This window comes from Mesocricetus auratus, unplaced genomic scaffold (assembly GCF_017639785.1).
Source record: "Mesocricetus auratus isolate SY011 unplaced genomic scaffold, BCM_Maur_2.0 Super-Scaffold_100676, whole genome shotgun sequence".
NCBI lineage: Eukaryota > Metazoa > Chordata > Mammalia > Rodentia > Cricetidae > Mesocricetus > Mesocricetus auratus.
The window spans coordinates 182,383,656-182,395,781 of record NW_024429266.1 but is presented as its reverse complement, the minus strand read 5'-3'; the positions used below and the strand labels follow the sequence as shown (position 1 = coordinate 182,395,781).

The 12,126-nt window shown below is 43.1% G+C and overlaps 1 protein-coding gene across 1 annotated transcript; it reads left to right on the top strand.

Moving 5' to 3' along the window:
- Nucleotides 1-1,904: 1,904 nt before the first annotated feature.
- On the top strand, nt 1,905-8,819 carry C3ar1 (complement C3a receptor 1). The gene is made up of 2 exons (XM_005066031.4): nt 1,905-2,089; nt 6,305-8,819. The coding sequence occupies exon 2, from the start codon at nt 6,313-6,315 to the stop codon at nt 7,765-7,767; it is 1,455 nt and encodes a 484-aa protein (XP_005066088.1). The 5' UTR covers nt 1,905-2,089; nt 6,305-6,312; the 3' UTR covers nt 7,768-8,819.
- The last annotated feature ends 3,307 nt before the right edge of the window (nt 8,820-12,126 follow it).

The window sequence follows — 12,126 nt, the reverse complement described above, 5'->3', positions numbered from 1 at the left end:
AACACATATTGTGGTGGTAGCTCATGCCTTTAATTCCAGCAGTCCAGAGGCAAAGGCAGGCAGAGTTCTGTGAGTTCCAGGCCAGCCTGATCTACAGAACTACACAGAGAAACCCCGTCTCGAAAAGCAAAAACAAAACAAAAGAAAGAAATAGTTTAAGGGGTATTATTCAACTCTTTATCTTTTTCTTTTCTTTTCTTTCTTTATTCCTTTTTTTTTTTTTTTTTTTTAGATTTTCTGACTCAGACATCCCAGACTGTTTGATTACAAACAAAGAAAGGAGGCGAAGTTGTTTTCTGAATGAGTTGATCGGTGTGGACTGGAGCCTTTTCACAGACAACTATATACATCTAAATATATTCTATATATTTTCATATGGAGAACCAAAATCAGCTTCAGTTGAATGCAAAAGAATGATAGTGAGGAGTCTTTGTCTGCCCGTCTGTTTGAGTAGGTATCTCACTTTGTAGCTCAGGCTGCCTGGAACAAGGGATCCTCCTGCCTCAGCATCCTGACTGCCTGTTTTACAGAAGTGGGCCACCATGCCTGATTGATGGGAAGGAATTCTTTAAAGCAGGGACTGTACCTTCACCTGGTGAAAAGCAGTCTAGTGCCTACAGGCTAGGCCGCCAGGAGACAATTGCGTTCTCACTACGCCCTGCCTGGAGCCGCTGCGTTCTCACGAAGCCCTGCCTGGAGCGATTTCTCCCATTCCAAGCACCTGTCACTGTCAGCCTGTGCAAGCCCTGTAATTGTTTACATCTCGCTTCTCTCTTACTTTTTTCCCCAGATTGCCCCCAGATAAACATATCCATACCCACTGCATTCCATTTCATCTCCACTTATACGCAAAGTATGTTTGTAGTACGGGTGTGTGTGTGTGTGTGTGTGTGTGTGTGTGTGTGTGTGTGTGTGTGTGTGTGTTTAAATCTGCAGAGATTACATGGTTTAATTCATTCTGATTCTGGTATAGCCTCATTTATTATCCACATATCAAACATCAAAGGGATACTATTTAAGATTAATTAAATGTATTTTTTACAGCATTCCTCCTCAAACCCCGACCCCCAACTCAGCCATCTGTTTTGGTAAATGTGTTCTTATTTGTTCTTTAACAAATACATATGTATGCAACGTATCGTGATCATAGCCACCTCCCATTCCCCCACCACCACCCACATTCACACTTTTTTGTTCCTGTGCTGGGGATTAAACACAAACGTAGCCGCCTAAGACATACTAGGCAAGTGCCCTCCGCTGAGCTACAGTCCTCTAATTACTTTTTATTTTGAGATGAGGTCTTGATAACTTTCTTAAATTGGCCTTAAAATCCCTCTTACACATTAAATAATTAAACCTTTTAAACACCTCACTCTTGGAGGGCTGGAGAGATGACTCGGAAGTTAAAAACCCTTTTTGCTCTGGCGAAGGCACCTCAGTCCCCAGCATCCACGTTAGGTTCCGGTTCCGGGAGATCTAGCATTCTCTTCCCGCCTCTGTGAGCACCCATACACATATGATTAAGATCACAGGCCGATCTTCCAGAGGTCCTGAGTTCAATTCCCAGCAACCACAGGGTGACTCACAACCATCCAAAATAAAATCTGGCACGCTTTCAGGCATGAAAGTGTATACGCAGGTAGAATACTGTATACATGAGAAATAAATAAATCTTTTATAAAAAACATAAAAACAAAATAAGAGATGCATTTAAAAGGAAAAAACAAAAACAAAAACAACTCACCCTGTAGCCCAGGCAAGCCTGGAAATTTCCCACTTCCTGCCTCAGCATTCTAGTAGCTGGGACTATGGCTCCGGCAGAGACTGTCAGCATTCCACGCCCCCTTGTGTCCTTCTGCTTTTCTTATCTAAACCGCCTAAATTTGAGACGTGACTCACAGAGGCCCTTCCTGAGCAGTCAGATAGCAGTCTAGATGTGGAGTTCCCTTTACCACAGGAAAGTAAGCGCTCAGCAACTCGTCCGATGTACTTCATGACTCCCTTCCAGCCAAGTGTGGGGACCAGATAGGATTTGTTGGTAACCTGCAGATCAGTACTGGAGCCCTCTGCTTTCATCGCAGCGTGTTGGGTAAGAAACCCTAGATGAACTTGATAGCTTGTGCTTCGTTTAGCCTGCTATACTGTTCATTATCTTCTATTTCCATCTATTCTTTCCCTAAGAGTTTGATTTATAGAGTCTTAACTGTGTAGTCTTTGCTGGTCTGGAACTCGCTACAGACTGGGCTAGCCTTAAACGCACAGAGATGTAGATTCTACCCCTGCCTCCTGAGTGCTGGGATTAAAGGCTAGCGCCACCATACCCTAACTTTTATTTCTCCTGTCTTATCCCCATGTTTACTTTTCTTTTTCTCTATATACGATTCATTCTATTTGTCTTTGCTTTTAATATTTTCCTTCTGAAAATAATGAATATTTATGTCTCTTATTCCCTGTCACTTATGACTGCTTCTCCTGACCTCTGCTTCTGATGGCTCCTGTTAGTCCAGTCACTGATCGCAGGTACACACATCATCTATATGTATATACGTATATACCCATATATGGGTTCCCGTTCTGTCTCTCTCTCTCCCGTTAGTCCAGTCACTGATCGCAGGTACACACATCATCTATATGTATATACGTATATACCCATATATGGGTTCCCGTTCTGTCTCTCTCGGTTTCCTGTCCTCAGCACTGCTGGTTGTCTCACCCTATAATTAGTGTTTGACTGGGGAATCCACTTCTCTTTACTCATTATAGATAAGTTTGAGTTTCAAGAGTTTCCCTATCTTTTCATTACTACTGGCTAACTCAGTACTAAAATGTTTTTTAAAAAAATAACTAATAATCTTAAACATAAAGGGTTTGTGTTTTGTTTTGTTTTGTTTTCTCAAAACTTGGGGAAATATCAACTGTGAGCTTGCTCCGGGTGACTGTTTAGGTGACTTGCATACTCTTTTTTTTTTTTTGGTTTTTTGAGACAAGGTTTCTCTGTGACTTTGGAGGCTGTCCTGGAACTCTCTCTATAGTCCAGGCTGGCCTCCAACTCACAGAGATCCACCAGCCTCTGCCTCCCGAGTGCTGGGTTTAAAGGCATGCCCCACCAATGCCCGGCTCTTCTCAACTTCTTACAGATGTCAACGACACTATTATTTTAAGTTGCTCCGTTTACTTTATTATCAAGACCAAAGTCTCTCAGATGTGTGGCCCTTGCAGTAGAAAGAGCCTGGCCTAACAGTCACTGCATGAAGCACTTGAAACTCTTGCTGGTTGTAATCATGTGAAGGTTACACAAACCCCTGAGTTTCAGCGTCAGAAACTGTGACATGAGGAGAAATGACATCTGAAATGTTTGTGTGTTCCTGGCAATCTCTGACGTTTTCTCTCAATGAGTCCTGTGCATTAACAACATCAGCACTCTTGCATTTCAAATTAGGGACTGCTGGGATTTGGAGATCTGAGAAGAAAAAGACAGATAGAAGGAAGATGGAAATCATTTCTCCTTTTTTCATTTTGTTGACTTGTTCTTTTAACTTCCTCTTGCCACATAAAACCTTGTGGCAAGGTTTGTTAAGCTCAGCAGAATGACCTCCAAATGTCTGGACTTCCGTTAAAAAAAAAAGAAGCAAAGTGTTATTATACCCTGTAATAATTTGGAATTTAAAAACAAAACAGAAATTAGAAGAGACAGCATAGGGATTAAGAAAGCCATCTGGGTAAAAGTGAAAAGGCTAAGAACTAAAATTTAAGTGTAATTGAAAATGAAAAGTAAGCATTCCCCTGTGATGGTGGTGCATGCCTTATAATACCAACATTTAGTAAACCGAAGCAGAAGGTCTTCAGTTAGAGGCCAGCCTGGGCTATATAATCAGGCTTCATCTCATAAAAACCAAAAGAAAAGAAATGACCATCCATCCATATGCTAAATCCCATGGAATAGGCATTTATAAACAGATCTTATCATTACCATGACACAGGTTGGGGTCATTATAAGAATTACAAAGCAAGATGAAATATGCCACCTCATAGAACATATCAGAAAAGGCTCAACCACACACTCACACAGGCTTATCAAATATAAGGAAGAGACTAAAGAATCTCCAAGGGATTGTAAGAGAATATTTTAGACAAAAGACATTGAGTTTCATCTTGAGAGGTTAAGTATTTTAACAGACAGAAATTTAGTGTAGAGAAAGGAAGAAGCCATACAAAAGACATAATTCTAAATGGAAATCATTAGCCTCAGTTCAGGAATATAAAATTGCGTTGACTGGAAAGATGTCATGGAGACCAGGAGGGGAGACTGATGAGAACTGCATTGTGGAAGACAGAGAAATTCATTTGGGTTTGAATTCTCTATGCAATTTTAGCGGAGCATTAGGAGCAGAAGACAAAATAAACCCAAACCGTGAAAAAGAGAGTTCAGAATGATTGTTCAAGCCTGGCATTGTGGCTATGCTTTTAATCCTAGCTCCAGGAGGCAAAGGCCAGTGGATCCCTGAGTTCAAGGTTAGCCTGGTCCACAGAGTGAGTCCAGGACAGCTAGGGCTTTACAGAGAAACCCTGTCTCAAATAAACAAGCAAAAAGGAATGATTATTCATAATAATAAGCCCCAAACAAGCCATCAGCCTTGAAAGAGAAGCTGTGTTAAAGTTTACCAACACCCTAATGGGTAGTATGGTCACAGCTTGGATCATTGTGAAAGATATTTAGGGGCTGGAGAAATGGCTCAGGTGTTAAGAGCACAGGGCTGCTCTTCCAGGGATCATGAGTTCAATTCCTAGCACCCACATGGCAGTTTACAACTGTCTGTAACTCCAATTCCAGGGGACCCCATGCCCTCTTGGCTCCACAGGATCCTTCATGCATATGGGGTACATAAGTTCACAGACCACACATACATACACATTAAAAAATAAAAGATTAAGTAAAAACATGAAAACTTAAAAAAAAGATATCTAGGGAGAAAGTTGGAAAATAATTGGATAAAAACTTGACATTCTTTCAATTGAATCTTTCTGTGTGGTGTGGGGATTAAACTGAAACAGTAAGACTAGAAAGCCTGTATGTTATGTCCGTAAGGCTGTCCTGGGTGGCTTTCTCTCAACCTGACACAAGATAAGAGTTATCTGGAAAGAGAAACCTCGATTGGGAAAACGCATCCATCAGATCGGCTTGTAGATAACTCTGTGGGACAGTTTGTTGATTGCCACTGATGTGGGAGGGTGCAGCCCATTGTCCCCACTGGGCAGATAGATGGTCCTGGGATGTATAATAAAACAGGGTGAGTCGCCATAAGAAACAGGCCAGTAGAAAACGTTCCAGTGTGGCTGCTTCAGACTCTGCCTCCAGGCCTCTGCCTAGGCGTCTCTCAATGGACTCTGACCTGGAATATCCACGAAATCAACTCTTTCCTCTCCAAGTTGCCTTTGGTCAGTGTTTTATTACAGCAATAGAAAGCAAAGAAATACAGCTGTAGTATTTAAATACCTCAAAGGTAGAAACAATCCAAATGTCTTGTCAGATTACTAGATAATATGCTACACACACACACACACACACACACACACACACACACACACACACACACAACAGATAAACAAATGAAATGACAACATGCAAAGTTCAACTTTAAATGCTGTTGCCAGTGTGGTGAAATCTATTCTAAAGTCCTACGATGACTTCAGACTAGGGAGAATCTGTCTAGAAATTTGTTTACTTACTCATTTAGATGTCTGTTCAGTTTCAGTAGTGGACACTGAGTGAAGGAAGAAGGCCTGGAAATGAGGAACAGGGCATTTCACAGCAAAGTGTCGTAGCAATGCCTGTGATTCCAGCACTCAGAAGTAAGAGGCAGGAGGATCATTGGTTCAAGGCAGCTTACTCTACAATACAGTCAGTTGGAAGTCAGCCAGCTTGGGCAACATGGAGTTCCTGTGCCAAAAAGCCAAGGGGTGAAGCTGCAGCTCAGGAGAGTGCCGCCCAGCATTTGCAGGCCCTAGGCCTGGATTTCAGCACTAGAAAAAACAAACAACAAAAAACAGGAGGCAAAACAGGGGTGGGGGGGAGGTATGTGGATTTCCAAATGAAGTTATCTTTTCGATACACATTTAAATCCATATCATAGATTTTAAATTGTCTATCAGAGAATGCTGTTGTGTGTCTATTCTGGTGAAGGAATGCAAACCAGACTCTGAGAGCCTCTGGCATCGGAGGGATACATCACCACATAAGGCCTCCTAAGAGTGTCTATCTTCACAAATTACTATAAGCTTTAACATTTCCTTCATCTTTTTGCAGGTTTGGCAATGGAGTCTTTCTCTGCCGACACCAATTCAACTGACCCACACTCCCCGCCTCTGTTTAACCCTCAAGACATCCTCTCCATGGTCATTCTCTGCCTCACTTGTCTTTTGGGATTGCCTGGCAACGGGCTGGTGCTGTGGGTGGCTGGCCTAAAGATGAAGCAGACCGTGAACACAGTTTGGTTTTTCCATCTCACCCTGGCCGATTTCCTCTGCTGCCTTTCCTTGCCCTTCTCCCTGGCTCACCTGATCCTCCGGGGCTACTGGCCCTACGGCTTGTTCCTATGCAAACTTATCCCATCCATCATCGTCCTCAATATGTTTGCCAGTGTCTTCCTGCTTACCGCCATTAGCCTGGACCGCTGTCTGATGGTACACAAGCCAATCTGGTGCCAGAATCATCGGAACGTGAGGACAGCCTTAACCATCTGTGGATGTGTTTGGGTGGTGGCCTTTGTGATGTGTGTACCAGTATTTGTATACCGTGACCTGCTCATTATAGACAATCATACTAAATGTGGCTATAATTTTGGTTCCCAAGGGAATTTTGATTATTGGGACGACATGTACGATACAGATCTACCAGAAAGCAATTCTACTGACAACTCCACTGCTCAGCTAACAGGACAAATGGATGACAGGTCCGATCCTTCCTCTTTCCAAATAAGTGATCTCCTTCCGACAGCTGTCACTGCCCTCCAGTCACAAACAGTCCGAAGATCTTCTGCAGATCCGTTCCCTCTAGACTCAGCAAGACTGTCTAGTCAACAACCCCATTACAGTGTAAGACCTCCAAGTGGGCTCATGCCTGCCGTACCCAGCGGGTTTCCTGTTGAAGATCACAGAGCCAACACACAGAGAGCCCATGCTTTTCTCTCTGCTTCTATAGAGCTTTCCCCTACTGCTTCGAGCAGTTACGTATACCATCCTGGGCAGTCACAAGATTTCCAGGATGATTATTTTGCCCAGTTCAAGCATGAACGCCATGAACCAATACCTATGCAGGCAATAACCATCACAAGGCTGGTGGTGGGCTTCCTGGTGCCCCTTTTTATCATGGTGGCTTGTTACAGCCTCATTGTCTTCCGAATGAGAAAAACCAACTTCACCAAGTCTCGAAGCAAAACCTTTCGGGTGGCCCTGGTGGTGGTAACTGTCTTTTTTGTCTGCTGGACTCCATACCATATTGTTGGAGTCCTATTATTGATTGCTGACCCAGAAACTCCTTTGAGGGAAGCTGCGTTATCTTGGGACCACATGTCCATTGCTTTAGCATCTGCTAATAGTTGCTTCAACCCCTTCCTTTATGCCCTTTTGGGGAAAGACTTTAGGAAGAAAGCAACACAGTCCATAAAGGGCATTCTGGAGGCAGCCTTCAGCGAAGAGCTCACACACTCTACCAGCTGTACCCAGGACAAAGCCACCTCAAAAAGAAACAATTTGAGTACAGATGTATGAAGATGAGGAGCTGGAGACCTAAGCAGCTGTTCTCAGGCAAATACTGGTGAAGGATGACATGGGAGCAGGGTACTTTAGACAATCTGTGGCTCTCAGAGAGAGAGGGCTCTGACTATTGGCATCAACATAGTTTGGAAACTTCAAAGATGCGAATTTTCAAGCCCCATCTCCTGCTTGTTGACTCAAAATCCCCGGCCCACGGGGACCAGTGTTTTAACAGGCCCTCTTGCTTCTGATTAATGTTTTTTTGATCATTTGACGTAGGCTATTCCTATCCCTAAGCCGTGAGAGATAAATAACTTTCTCATCTGTTTTCAATATTAATCTTTTTTCCTTAGCAACATATAAATCATCTTCCAGTTTATACGGAAGGCTGCTTTTATTGTCCTGAGTGAAAGATACTCACTTATTGTACAGCTTTATGGTGGTGGTGGTGGTTTTAAGTGGGGGAAAAAGAAAAGACGCAAAAAAAAAAAAAAGTCCTATGAAAGCAAGTAGTGATGAGTTAGAGACTGGAACAGAGTACAGAGCCAAACGCCTGCTACTGGAAGTGTCCTCAGATAATTCCAGGTGCCCAAGATTACCCCCAAGTGAGCACAGATGTGCGCGAACCCCTACCTGCGTACTCATGGAGTGTTTTGGAAGCTGTGGTTTGGAGTATTCTTCCCATGCATTCCTCTTGTTCATAGAACCATCTGTGTCTCTTTTCTTTTTTCTTTTTTTAAAATTTTTTTGGTTTTTCAAGACAGCATTTCTCTGTGTAGCTCAGGCTGTCCTGGAACTCACTCTGTAGACCAGGCTAGCATCTAACTCAGAGGTCCTCCTGCTTTTACCTCCCGAGTTCTGGGATTAAAGGACGTGCTACCATGGCCCTCAATGTCCCATTTCTTGAGTTCCTGAATTTCCTTTCTGTTTTCCGCACAGGGTCCTGCCATCTCCTGCTGGGGTTGGGGGGATGCAGCACCGTGCCTGGCCCCCTGCTTAGTCGTCCACGTTAGACTTTGTGCCTCCCATAGAATAAAGCGGTATCATAAAGATGCCTTTCCTCTCGCCCCAGTGGATGAAAGGTGGAACTGTCATCCTTCAACTCACTCGCAGGTCCCTGCACCCTGATGGCAATGCTATCAAAATACTAGAAACACAGGTCTGGGTATCATGCATGCCGAACATGCCAGGCACACTCTCTTTGGGCTTTTTCAAATCAGTGTTTATCTGGACCATGGTATTATAAAGCAATATATGCTCCCAATTTTAAAGGAACTAACCAGTAATGAAATAATAATGAAATACAAGAGGCCTCTTTCTCCAATGCCCAGTAGTTCCTGTCTCCCTCTTACTTCGAGAGAGCACCTTTGCAGGAATGTTAGCCATTTGTTCTGATATTTACCATGATGTGCCTAAATCATGTGCTTACACTGTTGCTTTTTATAGACAGGATAAAACTGATTGTTTTGAAAGATGAATATGTTATCCACTTTCATATTTTCATCCAACATCCCTGTGTTGATTAGTGTCATATTTTAATTTGTCCATGAGCATCCTTTTTCTTTTTCTTTTCCTTTTTTTGTTTGTTTGTTTTTCAAGACAAGGTATCTCTGTGTAACTTTGGAGCCTGTCCTGGAACTCGCTCTGTAGACCAGGCTGGCCTCGAACTCACAGAGATACACCTGCCTCTGCCTCCCGAGTGCTGGGATTAAAGGCGTGCACCACCAACGCCAGGCTCTTCTTTTACTTTTTGTTGTTAGGTTTTGTTTGCTTTTGACCCAGGGTCTCTCTGTGTAGAACAGGCTAGCCTCAGACTCACAGGTCTCTTGTTACAGTCCTAGACCTGAGCACCACCCCCAAGCTGACTACACAATTTTCTTGCCAACACATTTCCATGACACACTGCTTCTCTTCTGCCCTTTCGTGTTTTATATACACACAAGGCAGTGTGAGTGACCCACACATGCGTACAGCCCCCATTATTCTACTTTCTGGTTGGCTTCTTCTTTTAAGACAAGGTCTCAAGAATCCCAGGTGGCCTCAAAATTGCTGTGCAACCAGAGCTTCCAATCCTCCTGCCCCCGCCTCCCGTGCAGGAATTACAGGCATGGACCACTAAGTCCAGTCTTAAGTGCTGCTGGGATTCAAAACCAGGGCTTCAAGCTTGCTAATTAAGCATCCTACTAACTGAGCTACTCTGCAGTCTGCTCAGGATGACAGTTTTGGCTCTCCTATATAAAACTGTATGGCACTTCTTTGTCCACTTCATCTTACATAATGTCTTCCAGTTCCATCCTTTGTGCTCATAACAGGGTTTTGCTCATCCTTATGGCTGAATAAAACTGCACTGTGTGTGTGTGTGTAGCACATTGCCATTATCCATTCAACTGTTAACAGACACCAAGGCAGGTTCTACATCTTAGTTATTATACATAGTACTACAATAAACCTTTAGCTTAATTTTTAAAAATTAGCAACTCCCATCATCTATTTTTTAAATTTATGTGCATTGGTGTTTTGCTTGCATGAGGGTGTTGGGTACCCTGGAACTGGAGTTACAGTTGAGAACTCCAATGTGGGTGCTGGGAATTGAACCCAGGTCCTCTGGAAGAACAACCAGTGCTCTTAACTGCTAAGCCATCTCTCCAGCCGCTGGTATTTCTATTATTATGTGTTAAATCACTGAAAATTCAAGCTTGTTTGTACAAATAGGCTAATCTAAGATGAGCCAGTTAATTTAAAGACAGAAAATTGAATGTATTTTAGTCTTGTAAAACATTTGTTCAGTTGTTGAGGGAAGGGTCTTACGCTACAATTGTTTTATAAACAACTGTACAGAAAAAAATTCAAATGACTAAGAATCTTTTTTGTTGCAAGGCAATTTTGGGCATAAGATGGGAGTTTTGCCTTTTCAATGTAAGTGTATATATTCCACATGAATAAACACTCGAGACTCACCAGTCCTTTCTTAACTCCTTTTTTTAGCTGTTATGTGTATGAGTGCTTTGTATGTGTATCTGTGTACCACCTACATGCCCGGTGCCCACGGCGGCCACAGGAGGGTGTCGGATCCCTTAGAACTGGAGTTACAGGTGGTTGTGACCACTATGGAGGTGCTGGGAACCAAACCCTGGTCCTCCGCAGGAGTAGAAAATGTTCATAACAGCTGGGCAGTTTCCCTACGTCCCACCTACAGGTGTCTCTCTGGGTACTATAGCCCCTAAATAGGCAGCAAATGAACCTCATGGTGAGTGACTGAGATTCGCTGTGACAGCAACATCATGCCTCCAGTCCCCCAAGGCTCTGACATCTGGGTGCCAGTTGCTGGGCTACCACAAAGGGCAACAGGGTGAACAGTCTCGGCACACTTTGAAGACTGAAAGCATAGTAACTCTGCCAATACCTGACTTCTTCTGAGAGCTCTGCTTACTTGGGGTGGTGCTCTGAAGAAAGCTTTACCATTTAGATCCCCTCATTCCACAACTCTGATGAGTGAGTGTCTTTCCCTATTTTATACTCTCATCTCCAGAAAATTTAAAACAAGGACTCAACCCCTCCCCTACAGTAAGTATCCTGAATATTTTTTAAAATTATATTACATAAAAAAATAAAAAGCAGACAATATATTTGATCATATTCTCTCTCCTCCCCCAACTCCTTCAAGATCCTCCCCTACCTCCCTACCCATCCAACTTCACGTTCTTTCTCTCAAAAAAAGAAGAAAAAAACAAAAATCAAAAGAGACCAAAGAGACACACAAACTAAAAAAGGAACATCAGTAAGACAAAACAACAACAACAACAACAACAAAAAAAACAAAAAAGCCAGTTGGTGGCAGTGCGCAGCTTTAATCCCAGCACTCGGGAGGCAGAGGCAGGTGGATCTCTGTGAGTTCAAAACTAACTTGGTCTACAAAGCCAGTTCCAGGATGGCCAGGGCTGTTACAGAGATACCTTGTCATAGGAAAAACAAAAACAACAATAAATACACGCACATTAAAAAAAAACATGAAGTCTGCCCTGTGTTGGTCAGCTACTCCTGGTATGGGGACAGCCATGGGGTGTGGTTGATATATGCTCGTGGCACTGCATTGAAGTGACATTTCCTTTTTAACAGTGACATTTCCTTTTAAACAGGCATAACGTTGCAAATAGCTTCTTGGTTAGGGGTGGAACTTCGTGTCTACCGTTTAAACTAGCACGCAAACAAGGTGGGCCTCCTCTACCCGTTGACCTCCAACAAGATTTCACTAACTCAATAGCATTTTAAAGACAAACTGTGAAACCCACGTCTAATTTTTTTCCATCACTCTTGCAAACAGTCAGAGTCAGCTGAGCAACCCCCGTGGCAGGGACGGGGAGTAGCCCGGTGCCA

Bases quoted from the DNA above. Each gene is read 5' to 3' on its own strand.
- C3ar1 (XM_005066031.4), top strand. From the start codon at position 6,313: ATGGAGTCTTTCTCTGCCGACACCAATTCAACTGACCCACACTCCCCG.